Genomic DNA, 19,143 nt, shown 5'->3' on the forward strand with positions numbered 1-19,143 from the left:
AGAGAGAGAGAGAGAGAGAGAGAGAGAGAGAGAGAGAGTACCAGTCTTTTTGGCAATACGATTCCAATGGCCTTTGCCATGAGCTTTGACATAATCCATGAGGACCTTGTCTTCTTCTACTGTCCACAAACCTTTCTTGTACTCATTGTTTCCCTCTTCTCCAGTACTACTTACTTTCTTTCTCATTCTTTTTGTTTCCTTGGAAAATAGACGAGAGAGAGAGATCATAAAAAGAGAGAGATAGATAAAGAGGTTCAGTGAGTAGTTATTCGATGGAGTTATTAATACTAGTACTACAAGTTCAGAACCTAGTGGAATATTTTATGTATAAAGTATAAAGATAATACGTGAGTATTTAATAACGAGATATATAGGTATAAATACAAATATTAATGATTAGAAACTTATTAGATAATGACATATAAATGTATTGATTGTGTCTAGCATGTAATGATGATTGTAAATAATAATGGACTTCTGAGTTCCAAGCTGGTAATTTACTGATCATACAGATTAGTTTAATGACTTAATCTAGATTTCCCACTAAAACATGAAAACATGGACCGCTTAAGATGGTCTTGGGGAGCACAAAAATCACGTGTATGTTCTAAAAGATTCGGTTTTGATCTTAGAGCTCTTTCGGCATCGAAGTTTCATGTGTCAGGCTAGTCTTTAAATATTTTCTTTAATCTTGATGAACTGAAATGAATTATAAAGAGATATATTAGACAGAAAATATGTTACACCATTCTTGTTCTACATTCTCGATCATAAAAAAATCCCACATGAAGATGGAAACCCAAAAGAGTTTGAGGACTAATTTACAAAATCTAAAATATAACCAAGTTACAAAGGTTGTTGCTGCAACGTTTTGAAGGTAAAGATCGATACTAACCGGCTATTATCAATGTCAAAATAAAAGTTATTCAAATGAGATCCTTTATCAGGAATGACCTCGAAAAAAATGTAATGAATAATACATATTTTTATTTTGTAAAATGACACCATAGGACCAGCGTCCGGGAATCTTTGATTCGTGTATTACACTAGTCATGACAGTTAACAATACTAGTATTAGTAGTAATATTTTTGCGTTATATTTTAACTGGCGTGTGAGAGTTAGGAACTTAGGTTATGGAGATATTTAATTAGAAGATGATTTTGACTCTCTTGGGATTAGGATTTTTCACGGAAAAGTAAAACAGTGTTATTATTGTAAGAAAGAAAGAGAGAATAGAAGCTCCCTCTCTTGTCATTTAAAATATCTTGATCTTCGTGCCTCACCAGACGTATCTTGTTATGTTTATGTGATATATTTTGGGGGATTAATTATAAATAGCATTTTCGATACATAGTTTATTTAATTCAGAATTTCTTTTGTTAATATTTTTTCACATCTTCTTTTGTTGATTTACTTGTCAAAAGAGGAGGTTTTCCCATTGACTATGTCAGTAATTATCAAAACAATTTGACATTATATCAGTGATTGTCAAAAGTATCAATTTTAGTAGTGTATATATGATAAGTATTATTTTCTGCAATTAATACAACAAACAATAGTAATTAATGTTAAATTCATAATTAATGTTTTCATAAATTTAGAGTCTGCTGCGTAGAAAATCTGAATGGTCTATTTGGGAAATGAATGATATTTGGAAATTTATTTTGAGAAACTAAGATTTTTGTAAAAGAAAAATAGAGGCAAAGGATATAGCTGGCACATTTAAAAATTTAGACATATTAAACCCTAAACGCTAGCTGGGGGTTGTGTCAATAAGAGAGGTAATAATTTTCTGCAACATTTCAATGTATAAAAACTACTGTAGTATCTTTGAGAAAAAGAAAAAAAACTACTGTAGTATCTATATTCTAGTAGTTGTCAATAAATAAATCAAACCATCTATTTTTCTCTTCTTCTTTTTTTTTCAAAAACAAAACAATAATCACGTCGTAGAAAAAAAAAGTATCAAAGAATTTGATGGACACTATATATATATCATTCTAATCTAGTTTGATTTTTTTAGTTCAGCTTTTTTTTGTGTGGTTTTCCCAAGTCTTATTATCGTATTATTTTTCGTATTCGTTCGTTTGATTGTCAGGGACGCGTTCATCAAATTGTTTATCGGAGCCCAAAAAAAAATCTTTATCAGCCCATTTATAATTTTGTTGGTGAACCACGGCCCATATGTGACTTTCGAATAAACAATATCATAAAATTTAAATAGATTTTTTTAGTGAATTCTAATAAAATACTTAGCTTTCCAAACCTCGCCTGATTACCTCATTTAGATTACGTGGTAATTACTTCATTCTAAATATGTACAAAAACACAATCGAAACGTGACTGACAGCTGAAGTGATGAAATTATCTCCCTATTGGGTTAATCTTACGTTGACTACAATCTGGCCAATCCTAAACTGAGAAACATGAATTTGATATATACAATTTCATCACATTTAGGTCGTCTAACTATATTAGAGAATCTGACTTAGAAAGAAACCACGATTCTTTTACAAACCCTCATAAAGATTCGAATATTTTTCTAGTAACTATTTAAGTTGTACATTTTTAGTAAATCTTTAGATACTTTTTTTTTTTAGGTTTGCGTCATTTAACAAAAAGTCTTGGCATGTTTATTTATGAACTTGTTTAAACCTACCAAAAAGTCCGTTTTAAGCTACATTTGATTTTGACAATTGACTAATTATTCTGTTTTTGATTATACTCTATGCTAGTAAATTCGGATCTATTTTGCATTGTATAATATATAAGTATATAACACACACACCATGCATGAGATCATTAAGTAAAACAAAAGCAATTGGAAAAACCACAGACTTCTCTCGATCGGCTATTGACAATAGAGTTTAGAGTTATAGGAACGTGGGAAAAATTATGATAGCCATTCATTCATTCATTCAGATGCCAACCATTCCTTTAGAAATTGCATAAGATCTTTTGATTATTTTTTTAAACATGTTGTCATTTGAATGGCTATCATAATTTGGTCTTTTTCTAGATAATTTATAAATCATTGGTTTGTCTTTTTCAGTTGTCCGATGGAAAAATTCAGAAGCCATCAAATATACTCCCTCTATATTGGAATATATGATGTTTTAGAAATTTATCTTGTATTACAAATATTGATTTTTTGTATTTTTCTAATTAATTAATGATATCAAATTGTAGATCTCAAGATTCACTAATTGAGAATTTAAAATTTTGATGAACTACTATTGGTTAATAATTATAAGAAATATGTTTTTAAAAATAAAAATATATTTATGACTAAACATTGATTATTTTCTTAATCTTTGTGAAAATCTTAGAAAATCATTCTTTCTAATATAGAGGGAGTATAAAAGAAAGACTCAAATTAAAAGAAGACTCCAAAAATTATATTTCCTAGGAAAAAAAAAAACTTTGTGGCCGTTGGAGAAGTCATTGGCCACTACTCATGGAAGAAAAAAGTAGTGAGAGTCTTTATTTTTATTTTTCCATGATTGTTCTTCTTAGTGATATCATGCTTGGTGCATGCGTTAAAACACATCAGGCCCGGCTAAAGTTTTTGGTGAACGTGGTGCAATTTTTTTTTTTTTTTTGATTTTTTTAGGTGTTAATTGTAAATTTCATAAATTTAGGACCATTTTTATCAAAATATTGAATATTGAGAACTCAAAACCTTATAATTTTTTTAAAAAAATGCAACCGCATTAACGCTCTAGAAACACATTTAATTTTAGTTTGCGTTATTTATTTTAAAGAAAAAAATGGACCTAACAATATGCATTAATACATTAAAAAATTTTAAAAAATAATATTCAAAATTTTATGAACCACAAGGCTGTGCTTTTGTAGGGTAAATGTCTTTATTCATGTGCATACACGTGTAGAAGAAAAAGATGGGAGTTATTCAACAATTTTTATTATGTTACAAAAATCTATTTATTCAAAGTTTCAAACTACTATCATCTCACTATTTATTATATTTGGAATTAAAAAAAAAAAAAAAAACAGAACAAGGCCTATAAAAAGTAAAGAGAGATCCCAAAAGGCCAAAAGCATAAAGTGGAAAAAAAGAAAGAATAAAAAAAGAAGAAGAAGACCACACCACTTGCACTTGTGTTGTTGTTGGGGGGCGGCTCATTACACACGAAGGAGGAAGGCGCGAACTTCAAGGTCGCTTCTCGACGACCAAACCAAGCAACCAACACTGTGGTGGGTGCATTTCTTTCTTCTTCTTCTTCTTTGACGGAGTGAAGAGTTCTCTTTTTTTTTTCTTTTTTTTTTTTAAAAATCGATATTAATCATCCTCTCTGTATACTTTCCGAAAAAGTTGGTGTTTTTATTAACTCTGAATCACGTTCTATTGAATTCCCAGATTTTTTTCAACACTCAGGGTCACGGGTTCTTCGTTTTCGTGCTTGGGATCAGCAAAAGGGCTTCCCTGTGATTCCGTACGGTTTCTGTGTGTCTTCATTCATTACTTACATTTCCCACTTTTTTTGGGGATTTATTCAGACATAATATTTTTGTGTGTGATCTACACTACACATAGTTTCCATTTTTCTTCGTCTACTCTGTTTTTAAAATTCCAGAATTTGGACACCGCTTCTGAGATCTATCCTTGTTCGTATCCTATTGTATCATTTGTTCATTTCAGATCTTTCTATGCATTTTTGTATTTTGAGGATCTATGCATTATTGAATTTTGATTCACGTTATACAGAGAGCATGTTTGGTGTTTTGTTTGATTCTTTTTTTTTTCTGTTATGTTTTTGTAGGAGCTATAAAGGTCGGAAATGGCGGCTTATGTTTCTGTTGGAAACATTCATGCTTTCTATCTTGAGGGGCAGGTACACAGGGAACAAAGTTACCGACAAGATTCATGGAGTTCTGGCTTTTCTACCAGGACAAATCCATTCAAAGTCCCCTTTTCTTGGTAATCACTTTTTTTCAAACCTTTAATCCCAAATTTTGTCACTTCTGTGTACCATTTGACATTTTTATTAGATCCATCATGATTCCCATTTCTGTTTTTGTTCTTTGTTCTCATGTAGAACTCATCCACTTCTATTTCCTATTCCAAAGTCCACAGCTTTTTTTTGGTTTTTGTTTCTTTGAATAGTTAAGACTTATCAAACTTTTTTTTTTTTTATCTTTGTGTGCATAGGTCAAGTGGCGTATCTAAGGCATTAAAATCTGGGAGATGTGGTTGTTATTCTCGAGGTGTTTCTACAAACAGTGAAAGCTCAAAACTTTGTGGAAGTATCAAGGCTGTTTCCGCATCTTCTTCGACAAAATATTATGATTTCACTGTGATTGGAAGTGGAGTGGCCGGTCTGCGTTATGTTTTAGAAGTTGCAAAGCAAGGGACAGTTGCAGTGATTACCAAAGATGAGCCTCATGAGAGTAACACAAACTATGCTCAAGGTGGTGTTAGTGCAGTGTTATGCCCTTTGGATTCTGTAGAAAGTCATATGCAGGACACAATGGTCGCCGGTGCTCATCTTTGTGATGAAGAAACCGTAAGAGTAAGTCCACTGTATCCTGCATTGTTATGTGCTGTATGCTGTTCATTGCCTGAGAAACTATCTGATACATGCTTGTGTTAGTAAGCATTGTAGTGGATGTAGCTGTGTCGACAGTTTTGCAATAGTTCTTAAGTCACTAAGCTAGAGAGCTAACATATTAAAAAGAAAGATGGTCCAAACCNAGTATGTGTTACTTGACATAAGCCATAAGCCGAGAGAAAAGATTCTTGCCCATTTCCCCAACATAGCTTCTGAATGTCTTAAACACGGTCTGGATATCACCCGTCAGCCTNGCGAGGATGGAAACTTGCATTTGGCAAGAGAAGGTGGTCACTCGCATCGTAGGATCGTTCATGCAGCTGATATGACAGGAAGAGAGATTGAGAGAGCTTTACTTGAAGCCGCACGTAACGATCCCAACATATCTGTCTTCAAACACCATTTTGCAATCGATCTGCTCACTTCTCAGGTTCCATTTCACACCTCTTGAAAAACCAAATTGCCTCTGATCAATCGCCGTATCAGATCAATCTTTTTCTATCTAAACAGGACGGTTTGAGCACAGTTTGTTATGGTGTTGACACTTTGAATATCAAAACAAATGAGGTACACAAAGATATCTTGCTTCTGGCGGTTTGATTATTCGCCTTGTAGCTTAGTTTGTAATTTGAAAAATCTCATGTTTCTTCAGGTGGTACGCTTTATATCGAAGGTGACACTGCTTGCTTCAGGTGGAGCTGGGCATATCTATCCATCAACCACAAATCCTCTGGTAATATTTTCTTTAGCTTAACTACAAAACATTGTATCAGTAGAACGAATGAGCAGGAGTAGCATAACATTAAAAAGTTTCTGATATATTTTTCTCCATTTTTATTATCTACTTGGTTTTTGTATAGGTGGCTACTGGAGATGGGATGGCTATGGCTCATCGAGCTCAAGCTGTGATCTCAAATATGGAGTAAGTAAAAACTCCTAAAGAACGCCAAAAGAAGTTTGTTGACAATGAAACTCATAAGTTGGTTTTTTGTTATGTTGTATTTGGTAAGGTTTGTGCAGTTTCATCCTACTGCCTTAGCCGACGAAGGTCTTCCCATCAAACCACAAACCGCTAGAGAAAACGCGTTCCTCATCACTGAGGCCGTTAGAGGTGATGGTGGCATCCTCTACAATCTAGGAATGGAGCGATTTATGCCCGTATACGATGAGCGAGCTGAGCTTGCTCCAAGAGATGTGGTAGCAAGAAGCATTGATGACCAGCTCAAGAAACGGAAAGAAAAGTATGTGTTACTTGACATAAGCCATAAGCCGAGAGAAAAGATTCTTGCCCATTTCCCCAACATAGCTTCTGAATGTCTTAAACACGGTCTGGATATCACCCGTCAGCCTATCCCGGTTGTCCCTGCAGCTCATTACATGTGTGGAGGAGTTCGTGCTGCTTTACAAGGCGAAACCAATGTCCTTGGATTGTTTGTAGCAGGTGAAGTAGCGTGTACCGGTCTCCATGGGGCAAACCGTCTTGCTAGTAACTCGCTTTTAGAAGCCCTGGTTTTCGCGAGACGGGCAGTTCAGCCTTCAACTGACCTCATGAAACGCACAAAACTTGATCTAAGCGCATCAGAGAAATGGACAAGGCCTGTTGTTGCGACAGCTAGATCGCTAGGAGATGAAGTACTATCAAAGATTATAGCTTTGACTAGAGAAGTGAGAAGAGAGCTTCAGGAAGTGATGTGGAAGTATGTTGGTATCGTCAGATCAACCATTCGGCTCAACACGGCTGAGAGGAAAATCGCAGAGCTAGAAGCGAAATGGGAAACGTTTTTGTTTGAACATGGATGGGAACAGACAGTGGTAGCTCTTGAAGCTTGTGAGATGAGAAACTTATTCTGTTGCGCTAAGCTTGTAGTGAGCAGCGCCCTAGCCAGACATGAAAGCCGCGGTCTTCATTACATGACAGACTTTCCTTTTGTGGAAGAAAGCAAGCGCATTCCGACAATAATTCTCCCGTCTTCTCCTACAACAGCTAGTTGGAGCTCAAGGCGGTTACAGAACATACGCAGCAGCTCACTTGTTGATTGTTAAAACTGCAGGAGTTTGTTCTTATTTGAAGCCAATCAATTCTGTTACTTGTATTCATATGAATAAACTTTGGCATTCAAAAGAATACTCTGATTCTGACACTGTAATACAAAAGAAAATAAAGTATTCATCTGAGATAAACAATTATTGTGACAATACATCTTTCAAACCCTTTGCTATGGTGTATATTGATGACTTTCTGAGCAAAAAGAAACAAACGTATACTGTATGTGGATTTCCCAAGCAAGAAGCAGGACTGAGAACAGTCTTGTCTTCACTGACTCCATATCCTCAGTTTCTTTCTTCTGAGTAAACCATTCCAGAAGCTTCCATCATTCTCCTGAGGAAATCACGAGCTCCAAGCTCGGGTGTGGCTTCCATTATCAGACCAAACATGAATTCATTCTTCCTGTCTTCTTTAACTCGACCTGAATGCGATCTGTGAAGGCTGCACAGAGAAGCTAAAATTTCTTCTTCAATGCCGCTTTAGAAACCAGCCTAGTTACTTGTTCCATCCAGAGACCAGATAGGTCAATAGTCTGCAGCCGCCAGTCCTGTTTTTGCTACATTAAAATTCAATGGATATATTCTCAGTAAATAGTCTTGGCTTGTGTAACTCGTTTAAACAAAGAACAAAGATATCTCAAAACACAACTCAGGAAGTATGGTGCCATAATCTAACCCAGTTGCGGAATTCACAATTGCTTAGATGTCCAGTTTGAAGCCAGATCTTCTATTATATCTGAGAAAATGAAACATTTGAGTAAAGCTGCAACTGAATATTGAAGCGAGATTAGGATTAGAAGGAGAAAACAGAATTACCCGGTTCACGAATTTGAGAAACGAGCATTCTTTTTCTTGTAACACTCCTTTAAGAATCTTTCAGCATCAACCTTCATTCCAGGTTTAGAAAAAGCAGCACTTATCCAGTGAATAGTTTGACTACACGGAATATATCCCTTTTCTTCGATCATCTCTTTTAGCAATCCTTTTGCCTCTGCCAAGTACATTGGTTTTCTATTCCACTCAACTTCTGGATGAGTGCAAAGTCTGCACAAACCAGATATCATAGTACAATAAGTCGAAGTGTTGGGGCTCACTCCTCTCTTACCCATCTCCTTCATTAGCTCTCTTGCCTGAAGCATCTTCCCAACTTTAGCAAATTCACTGATAAGCACATTATAAGTGCTGGTTTTTGGTACCAACCCATCCGCAATCATCTCACAATATATCGTCATACTTTCTTTCTTATTCCCTATCTTAGCCTGACCAGAAATTAAAGCATTGTATGTAAAATCGTCAGGACGCATACCTCTACTCTTCATCTCACTCAGCCATTTGTCCACCTCTTTTATTAGCCCAGCATCAGAAAGACCTCTTATTATAGTATTATAGGTTACAACATTCGGGGATATTCCTGCTTCCAACATAACGGAATATGTCGAAAGAGCTTTTCCTACGTGACTGCCCACGAAGTACCCATGCATAAGGGAATTGAACGTCACAATATCAGGAACAAAGCCTCTCACTTTCATTTTCTCCATAACCATAGCTGCCTTTTTCGTCATACCTAGTTTGCACAGAGTTGAAACGAGAGTGTTGTAAACTTGCCTACTAAGTTTAATTCCATAACGCAAGAGTGTCTCGTGAGTTTCAAATATAGCGTCAGCTCTTTTATGCCTTGAACACGTGTCGAGAAAAATTCGATACGTCGTTAAGTTAGGATGGATTTCCATAAACACCATTTGATTCAATATGTCAATTGCTTCCTCCATTTTACCCTTTTCACATAGCATTCCAACCACAATATTGCAACTCATCAGACTCGGTTTTATTCCACAACTCTTCATCTTATCCCAAAGCTTAAGGATACCATCCAAATCCCCTAGCTTTCGTTGTGAATTCATCATTATGTTAAATGTAGCAACATCTGGTTCTATACCCTTCTCTGTCATTCCTTTGTAGGCCCAGTCAGCTCCGAATTTGCCAAACTTCAACAGCCCACTGATTAAGACATTGTAAGAAACAACATCCCATGGCATCCCTTTCTCTTGCATTTCTTCAGCCCAAGAGAGAGCAGCTTCTTCGTCTCCTCCTTTGAAGAACACATCAATTAAAGATGTGTAGTTAATATGATCCAGTGTCACTCCTTTAGATACCATGTCTTTGACTAATCCCCTAACTTCCTTACTCCTACCAATTCTCTTCAAGTGGTTCACCAGAGCATCAAGTATGTAGTTGTTTTCCTCCACCCCAATCAGCCTCATCTCCTTACTCATTTCAATAGCAACTTCTTCTTTCCCTGCCTTAAACAAGCCATCAATTACTGTACCATAAGTAAAACCATTCGGCACAACATTTTGGTCTTCCATTTTCCTCATAAGACTAACAGCTTCTTCGAGCATCCCTTTCTTCACATACCCGTTTATCATACTAGAGTAGGTTACAACATTCGGAAGAACACTTTTCTCTAACATCTGCGTCATGATAAATTCTGCACTGCTTATATCACCCGCTTTGCAGAACCCATCTACCAAAGCCGTATATGCAACCACATTTGGAACTTGGTTATCTTCCAAAAGCATCTTAAATGTTTTCTCAGCCTCCCTAAGGTCTCCAACCTTAAACAGACCATCCATCAAAACAGTATATACAACTAAATCTACAGGAATCCCACGCACAACCATTTGACTGTAAAGAGCCAAAGCATGGCGGTAACTTTTTGCTTTAAATAACGAATCAACAAGAGTAGTATAAGTTACATGGTTCGGATATACACCCATCTCCTCCATTTCCCTCAGTAACAATCCCGCTTCCAGCATTTTCCCGTCTTTGCACAGTCTGTTAACAATCGAACTAAAAGTAACCACATCCGGATCAAACCCACTCATAACCATATCCCTGTAAGCTTCTTCAATGGCATGGAGATTGTAGTAAGAGCTTATGAGTATAGTATGAGTGACAAGGTTTAGTTCCGAGATTTCGTCAACCAAAGCCTTGGCTCTAGCAAAGTTCCCAGCTTTACAAAACCCATCAATCAGAGTATTGTAGCTAACCGTATCAGGCATTACGCCTTTCTTCACCATATCAGATAGAAACTGATAAGCCTCGTCAACCAAACCATGTTCACACAAACCCGAAATCACAGTGTTATAAGTAGCAGTATCAACGCCGATGACTCTATTTCTAAGTACACTAATCGCAAATCTCAATTGACCAACTTTGCACAAAGAATGAATCAACACATTGAGAGCAAAAACATTTGGAGAAACTCCACAAGTTATCATCTTGCTGTAAATCAACGATACCTGGTCGCGTACCAAATCATTGACACTGAAACGATGAGTCAGACTATTCCAGAGACGCGAATCCGGAGCAACGCCGAAGTTGCACATCGCAGAGAGCGTCCTCGCTGCTCCGTAAAGCCTCCCGCAGCTTAAGTAGAGGTGAAAGAGTGTGCGAAAGAGAGAAGCGTAAACCTTATTCTTGTTAGGAGCTGGTAAATCTGGGACGAATCTGTGTTCTGTGATCAGGAAGCAAGTCTCTTCTCTTCCAGGGAGTTGGGGTTGTTTGATTGACGAGAAAGAGCGGTAATTTGATGAGAGAAAGAATCTGTATTTTGCCGTATAGTTATTCCAAATCCTTATCATTATCATCAGCAGATTGATTGGAGTTCATCTAAATCTCCAACAGAGACACTTGCAAGCTCTCATGGCGTCTGCTTGTGACGACGACGCATCGTTTACCCCCACAGACGAACTGAGAAAAGAGTTCCGAAGCTCGACGACGAGGTTTAAGTTCAATAACACGACGTCGTTTAGGAGACTCAGAAAATGACGGGGCCTATATTAATGGGCCTGTTTGGGCTAGATCTAAATTAAGCTTTCACGTTTTCGCTACATTCATTAGAGGAGTAATAATGCGATGATGCTTTAATTCAAGACTTATCCAAAACATATAACGTTAACAAACAACTAGATACTATCATTATTGCATTTTAGATATTAGTAGAAATTTTGATTATTTTATTAATAGTTAGAAAATTGTATAAATTATATAAGTTGTCCCAGTTAAGATAAAGATTTTAAATTTTGTTTTTTTTTTCTTTAGAATTTAATTGAAATATTGGGTGAGGTACATTTTTAATGGTTTGTAGTTTTGTACTTTGTTTCATAGAGAATTCGATTCCCCAGTGTGAAAATATCATTTAAAAAGGAATCAATTTAAAAGGAAAATAATATTTTGAATAAGATTATTTGTTTAAACAAGGAAAAAAAGATTTATACATAAATTTGTTTGAGAAACAGATGAATGCATTTTGACCAAGAAAAAAAAAACAGGTGAATGCATAGTGAGTAAATAATCTTGTAGAATTCAATGATAATTTTGTAATTGTACTTGAGAAACAAGATTAGTACGACAAGATGATATCTATGGGAGCCGTCTTCCACGTGGCACAGTGTAGCTGGTCTGATTTGGTGCAGGTGCGTGAACATTTCCTCCTATATAAACCATCTCTTGTCCAATTAGTGATTTCACTCGCACAAAACAAAATCGATCCTAGTAACCAAATTGATATTTTTAATCTCTTCTCTTCTCAACTATGGCGATGCGACAAGCCACTAGAGCTGCGATCAGAGCCTGTGCTTCCTCTCCTTCTTCGGGTTACTTCGCCCGACGTCACTTTAATGTAACTACTCTTCCTTTTTCTTTTTTTTTTTCTCTCTCTCTCGCTCTCTTTTATTTTCACCATTTAGTTTCTAGGCTGGTTTATCAAGTGATTTCTGGAGCAATCATTCTCAATTGAACTTTTATTTTGCAGTTTTCTCGGAGTTTTGTGTTGTGATTTACCTTGATTTTACTGTATATATATATATATAAGAGGTTTTTTTTGGAATACGGATCTTTTGCGTTGGTTATGGTTGTGTGCGTGATGATTGAGGTTTTTTAGATCTTTGGCAGTATGATTTTACTAAAATTGAGTGGATACAATTTTGGTTTTGAAGAACTCGGTTTATGTGATATGATCAGATCAGACTGTGCATGACTGAAACGTGTGACTTAAAATTAGGAAAGCACAACTGTCGTTTCTGATTAGGCCAGCTAAATTTTCCATTATTGAACCTATAGAGTAAAGACCACAAGGTGTCTCCTTTTAGAATTATTAAAACTGCACGATGTTTGAGTTGGCTCTCTTATTGGGCTTCCTAACGGGCCTATAATCTGTATATTAATGACTTTAAGGATATGTGGTCTCTTGGAATGTTGTTATGCACTTTTTCATGATTTTCAGGTACAATGTATATGTTTAAAATTTAAATAGCTTCCTGAACTGGCTTATGGAACAGGCATCTTCTGGTGATAGCAAAAAGATTGTTGGAGTTTTCTACAAGGCCAACGAATACGCTACCAAGAACCCTAACTTCCTTGGCTGCGTCGAGAATGCCTTAGGAATCCGCGACTAGCTTGAATCACAAGGACATCAGTACATTGTCACTGATGACAAAGAAGGCCCTGACTGCGGTATGTATTCATTCCTTCGAAAATCTTTGTTCTGTTTTTTATATATTGAGTAGCATTAACTATAAATGCAATATTCTTTTGATGCCACTCTTTACTTGTTATAAATGGCAGAACTTGAGAAACATATCCCGGATCTTCACGTCCTAATATCCACTCCTTTCCACCCGGCGTATGTGAATGCTGAAAGAATCAAGAAAGCCAAGAACCTGAAGCTCCTCCTCACGGCTGGTATTGGCTCCGATCACATTGATCTCCAGGCAGCTGCAGCTGCTGGCCTGACTGTGGCTGAAGTCACGGGAAGCAACGTGGTCTCAGTTGCAGAAGATGAGCTCATGAGAATCCTTATCCTCATGAGAAACTTCGTGCCAGGGTACAACCAGGTCGTCAATGGCAAGTGGGACGTCGCCAGCATTTCGTACAGAGCTTATGATCTGGAAGGGAAGACCATAGGAACTGTGGGAGCTGGCAGAATCGGAAAGCTTTTGCTACAACGTTTGAAACCATTCGGGTGTAACTTGTTGTACCATGACAGGCTTCAGATGGCACCGGAGCTGGAGAAAGAGATTGGAGCTAAGTACGTTGAGGATATGCACGAAATGCTCCCTCAATGCGACGTTGTAGTCGTCAACATGCCTCTCACGGAGAAGACAAGGTATGACGCTAATTTCACAACAATGAAGATGAACACTAATTAAACAAGACTTGTTGTCTGAGATTTGACCAATGGGTTCTTGTTTATTATACAGAGGATTGTTCAACAGAGAGCTGATAGGGAAAATGAAGAAAGGTGTTTTGATAGTGAACAACGCAAGAGGAGCTATCATGGAGAGGCAAGCGGTGGTGGAGGCTGTGGAGAGTGGACACATTGGAGGGTACAGCGGAGACGTGTGGGACCCACAGCCAGCTCCTAAGGACCATCCATGGCGTTACATGCCTAACCAAGCCATGACCCCTCACATCTCCGGCACCACCATTGACGCTCAGGTAATGTTATTTTTTCCTTTTTTAACATTAGCATCTAACATTACGCACATCAATTGCTTTGAAAACATCATAAGTTAAACAAATAAAAAAATGTTTGTTATCCAATTGTTAGTATAGTAGCTTTATTTAATTTAATATGCACATTAGTTGGCCATTTGGAACTTTTTTTTTTTTTTGAACAAAGACCATTTGGAACTTAACCAATTTCTTTTTCTTTTTCAATTTATAGCTACGATATGCGGCGGGGACGAAAGACATGTTAGAGAGGTATTTCAAGGGAGAGGACTTCCCTGCTCAGAATTACATCGTCAAGGACGGTGAACTTGCTCCTCAGTATCGGTAAGGTTTTGATGAGGTGACGAGTGGAAGATGATGTGAAGCGACCTCAAAATAACTTGGTCATCTTTTCGTTTAGTTTAATATGTTATTTCAGAAGCACAATAATAGGAGGGCACTTCCCATGTTCAGAGAGAGTTTGTGAACATAGTCCTTATTGGTTTTTAATCACATGCGTATTTGTTTACCCAATTTGTATGAACTCTATGGTTCCAAATCACCAAAAATATATGAATAAAGAGCATGTTCAGTTTTGCCAAGGGAAAGTGTTCTTGTGTTCTTTGGGGATATGAAGTCTTATTGTATTCCTAAAGGATAAAGATTTTTGTTGTAAACGAGATTCTATAGTCTATACTGTCAAAAGTAATTTGACGATTTAAAACTTAAAAAAAAAACCTAATTAATGAACCGGCCTGAGCCACACCTGCAGGTAACACCGACAATGGTCTAATTCTACAACATTACGACAATGTTTTGCATCATTTTATAAAACAGGACGTACGTGGGTCCATATTTGATGATCTCAATAATTTATTTTCTTGACAACTATATATCAATCCACATATTTAAACCTTATAATAGCTTCATTTTTTTAATCAACATGGGAGAAGAGGGTGGGATGCTAATCATTTAATTTGGCATTTGATCATTAACAGTGGTTAGATATGGTATGGTGACAGCCAACTTCTCTTCTTCTTTCTTTTTTTCTTTCTTTTCAAAATCTGCTCTTCCCATAATGCTGTCATGTGTCTTTTTCTTTTGGTTTTTACTACATCTAAATCGAAATTTCTCTGAAAAAAGCATGTTTAATGTTTTTATTCTCAAAACTGACGGAATGATGAAATTTTATTATTGAAAGATACGCATAAATATAAAAGGAAATTTCCTTCAGTTTAAATACGAAATTATAAGTGTAACAAGTCTGTTATCATTGAACATTTGAATCTTCAGGTTTGAGAATTGTGATAAAGAGCTTGTGATCGTCTTGTCATTGTACAAATGGCGTTATGATAACAACATACGAAATTTGATGACAAATTTGACACAATAAAAGTTTTTTTTTGTTTAAACGGATAAACACAACCTCATTAATTCTGCACCACCAAACATCATTATAGAAAATAATCTAAGAATTTACTTTTGTAATATTAACATTATTTTTAAAGTAATTAGACATTGTTTTTTCACTAATCAAAAACTCAATCATACAAATGATTGCAGTTAATTATTACACGGATCTGACCCGATTTGAAATTAATTCCTATATGGTTAAGTACGATATGGAGTTAAAGCCTCTTAGACCTACCATGTATTTCTGTGTAATTCATCCATAATTAGTAGACATTTAAAGTCACTCTTATCAACATTTCCAAGAAAATACTTACTAAAAGATCTCAAGAAAAAAAATGTTGACAAAAATAAAGATCTCTGGAACAAAAAAAATAGAAAAGAAAGAATCATTGCCAAAAAGATTATGCTAAATTACAACAACAGTTGATGTCTGATGAGATAGATGTTTTTGGCGCTGGAGGGTCATAATCAAAAAATCTAATCATATAACTTTATATTTAATGTCAAGAAAACAAAATAATAGCTAAAAAATGAGAATAAAATAACAGTTTTTTTTGGAAATAATATATTTAGTCAAGAGGATAATTTGGGAATATATATATATATATTAATAAAAATAATAAAAAAAAAGAAATTAAAAACATTAATTTCAACCGCGAGGCAATCGCATATATGGTGGTAACTAGAAACCGACAAAATAAAAACCCTGTGGACCACATTTGAGGTCCCCAAACATAACTCATTTATACGACACCGTTTTTAACAACTTCACACCGAACGAATACGACGTCGTTTCCAAACCACACCATACGAATACGACGACTCGGTGTGAAAGTGCATACTGCATCGCATCACATCGCCGGTTAAGGGAGGGATTATTTTTAATTTTTCGTCATTGTAACAAAATTAAAAAGACTCACTCTCTCTTCTCTCTCTCTCTCTCTCTCTTTCTCGATTCTGTCTATTTTCTCTCGCATTTCAAAATTTCATTTCCTAATATAGAGAGATTAGATAGATTCTTTTAAGGTCGGAGATTTTTTTTTTGTGTGCGAGTCCACAAAGTTTCGCTATTCCGCCGTCACTTTTTTTTTTTTTTTTTCAACTCCAGAGGCTGTGTGTTTTCGCCACGGCTTTGATTCGCCGGTAAATTTTCTATATCTCACATCTTTTTTTTAAAACGCATTTGCAGATTTTGAGCTTGTTTCGGTAATCATTTGATCTTTGAAATTTTTTTGAGAATTAGTTAGCCGGTGAGAGGTATTTTGAATCGGATTTGGAATACTAATTGAGATCTTCTGAGTGAGATGGTGTTTTCTTTCTTGTTGTTGGAATTATTTGGAGATTCGAGTTCGAAATGTAGATCTATGTTATGTTTCGTTTTCGCTGGTTGAATTGGTCCGCTTTGATGTTGACAAGTAGTGTTTACTACTTTCGCTATTCTTCGTTTTTTGAGATTCTTTTGATGCTTTTAACCCTAAATTTGCTTCGCAATCGCTTCAGCTGATTTGGTCATTTCGATTTTTTTTTTCTGTCTGGCTTTATCAGATGATATAAGTTTTTTTTTTTTACCTTCTGTTTGCTGGTTGAGTTTCTTGACTGATTCAGTCTTTGGTAGACTTGAATTCATCGAGATCTGACTTCTAAAGATCTATTGCTTATGTGATGATGAGTTTGAAACGGATTTTGAGTCTCTCATTTTAAGCCTGGTGTAACAGTTTTTTTTTACGATAATTCAGTATCCTCTCAGCTGTTTTTGGTAGATGTGTGTTACGCTTTTGGTCTTCATTGTTTTGATTTAGATTTCTTCCTGCAGTGTTAAATATTTCATGTTATTCTTTGGAACTGGTTTGTTTTATGTTTCAATGGCGATTTATTAAATGTCCCTGTTTACACTCAGGTAAACTTCACGTATGGCCAGCAATACTTTAAAAGATATGAATAGTCTTCATGTAACTGAGAAGATTAGTGATTGTAAAGCAAGCTTAGCTAAGCCTTGTGTTGGCAAGATGAATGGAAAATCTGATGATAGACCATTACCAAACCCTGCCTCCTTGGATTCCAGTGATCCTAAAGTTGTAGATGCGGAGAAACCGGAGCCAGAGGTACCTATTGTGGAAGTTGAATATATTGACTCCGACAACTTGGATAATGTAGACGACGCTGATGCACTTCTCAAGGTACATTTTTTCTGTTTGGCTTCTGTATTGTGGTTATATTAGGGTATTAGTACACCCAAAATTTGTGATGAAATTGTTATATTTGGAAATTGGAAATATGATTGTTTACACCAAGAAGAATCTGTTTGGTCTTATATTTTCAGTCGGTTTTAGCTGGACTCGAGTCCAAGGATTGGATTTCAGTCTGTGATGCTCTTAATAATGTTCGCCGGCTTTCGATATTCCACAAGGAAGCAATGCTGCATATGCTGTAAGCCATGTTCTCTATGCTGATGTCTCTGACTAATTATCTCTTGAAGTATATTGGGAAATGAAAGTCTCATGGTATTTCATTAACAGTGAAAAAGTGATACCACTTGTTGTGAAGTCACTGAAAAATCCACGAAGTGCAGTATGTAAAACGGCATGCATGACATCTGCAGACATCTTCAGTGCATATAATAATCATATTACAGATCTATTGGAGCCTCTGGTAACTCTTCTATCTTTTTTTACTCTTTCACTGTGTTTACTGATTGAGTTCTACTTGTTCTTATACACTTTACTACTTTATGCTTTCAGCTTACTCAACTCCTCCTCAAGTCTTCCCAAGACAAACGGTTTGTATGCGAGGCAGCAGACAAAGCTTTAATCTCAATGACAAAATATGTTTCCCCAACCTTGCTGTTACCAAAGCTGCAACCTTGTCTCAAGCACAGGAATCCTCGGATCCGAGCGAAAGCATCATTATGCTTTTCCCGAAGTGTTCCTAGACTGGTAATACAAGTTCAACTTCTGTTCTTCCCAGATATATCTCTGACTAAAGCATTGCATGTTATGTAACAATTCCAACAAGTTTGCACTATAATACAAATTCCAGGGCGTTGAAGGCATTAAGGAATATGGAATCGACAAATTAGTTCAAGCAGCTGCTTCTCAGCTTAGTGATCAGCTCCCTGAATCCCGTGAGGCTGCACGGACCGTCCTTCTAGAACTTCAGACTGTGTATGAAAAAGCTCATCCTCTCATGAACCCCGAGACATCATCATCATCATCATCATCTCCAGAAGAAGAGCAAATCCTTGAGCCAATCACTTGGGAAATCTTCTGTCAGTCAAAACTGTCAGCTCTAAGCGCACAAGCCGTGCTTCGTGTCACCAATGTTGTGACTGTGACAGCTCGGGAGGGTTTGGTCATTTCAGGTCCATCATCTTCATCTCAGTTATAAACCTTTTCTACTACAATTTTTTAAAAAACCCGTTTGCTACGAATCATACGGTTGACATGGTGTTCTCCGGGCATGATCTACCAAATTGGCAAAATTATGGACCGCGAAAGAGAGTGAAGGCGGTTTTGTTAAAAATCTTGGTTTCTTATTTTCTTTTTGTGGGTTCTATTCAGTCGTCACCAGCACCTTTTTCTTATGTGTATATATCTATACCAAGATTTGGTAAGATAG

General features: G+C 36.3%; 4 protein-coding genes and 1 pseudogene across 4 annotated transcripts in view; 3 read left to right on the top strand and 2 right to left on the bottom strand.

The window, feature by feature from the left end:
• LOC104705752 (transcription factor WER-like) overlaps positions 1-240 on the bottom strand; it is a 2,808-nt gene extending 2,568 nt beyond the window's left edge. The window contains exon 1 of the mRNA XM_019229170.1: positions 132-240. Coding sequence (XP_019084715.1) covers positions 132-228 — 97 coding nt within the window. The 5' untranslated portion in view covers positions 229-240. The remainder of the gene's footprint in view (positions 1-131) is intronic.
• Positions 4,064-7,762, top strand: LOC104705754 (L-aspartate oxidase, chloroplastic-like). The gene is made up of 9 exons (XM_010421827.2): positions 4,064-4,219; positions 4,383-4,458; positions 4,786-4,943; positions 5,175-5,611; positions 5,784-6,004; positions 6,085-6,141; positions 6,227-6,307; positions 6,435-6,496; positions 6,585-7,762. Exons 3-9 carry the CDS (start codon positions 4,804-4,806, stop codon positions 7,615-7,617), a joined length of 2,031 nt encoding a protein of 676 aa, XP_010420129.1. The 5' UTR covers positions 4,064-4,219; positions 4,383-4,458; positions 4,786-4,803; the 3' UTR covers positions 7,618-7,762.
• On the bottom strand, positions 7,674-11,376 carry LOC104705753 (pentatricopeptide repeat-containing protein At5g14770, mitochondrial-like). The gene is made up of 3 exons (XM_010421826.2): positions 8,437-11,376; positions 8,297-8,356; positions 7,674-8,177 (listed from the first exon to the last, which is right to left on the bottom strand). The coding sequence occupies exon 1, from the start codon at positions 11,268-11,270 to the stop codon at positions 8,442-8,444; it is 2,829 nt and encodes a 942-aa protein (XP_010420128.1). The 5' UTR covers positions 11,271-11,376; the 3' UTR covers positions 7,674-8,177; positions 8,297-8,356; positions 8,437-8,441.
• On the top strand, positions 12,133-14,717 carry LOC104705756 (annotated as a pseudogene).
• Positions 16,411-19,138, top strand: LOC104705757. The gene is made up of 6 exons (XM_010421828.2): positions 16,411-16,671; positions 17,426-17,705; positions 17,849-17,955; positions 18,045-18,177; positions 18,267-18,461; positions 18,565-19,138. Exons 2-6 carry the CDS (start codon positions 17,439-17,441, stop codon positions 18,910-18,912), a joined length of 1,050 nt encoding a protein of 349 aa, XP_010420130.1. The 5' UTR covers positions 16,411-16,671; positions 17,426-17,438; the 3' UTR covers positions 18,913-19,138.

Source organism: Camelina sativa, chromosome 8 (assembly GCF_000633955.1).
Source record: "Camelina sativa cultivar DH55 chromosome 8, Cs, whole genome shotgun sequence".
NCBI classification, from domain to species: domain Eukaryota; kingdom Viridiplantae; phylum Streptophyta; class Magnoliopsida; order Brassicales; family Brassicaceae; genus Camelina; species Camelina sativa.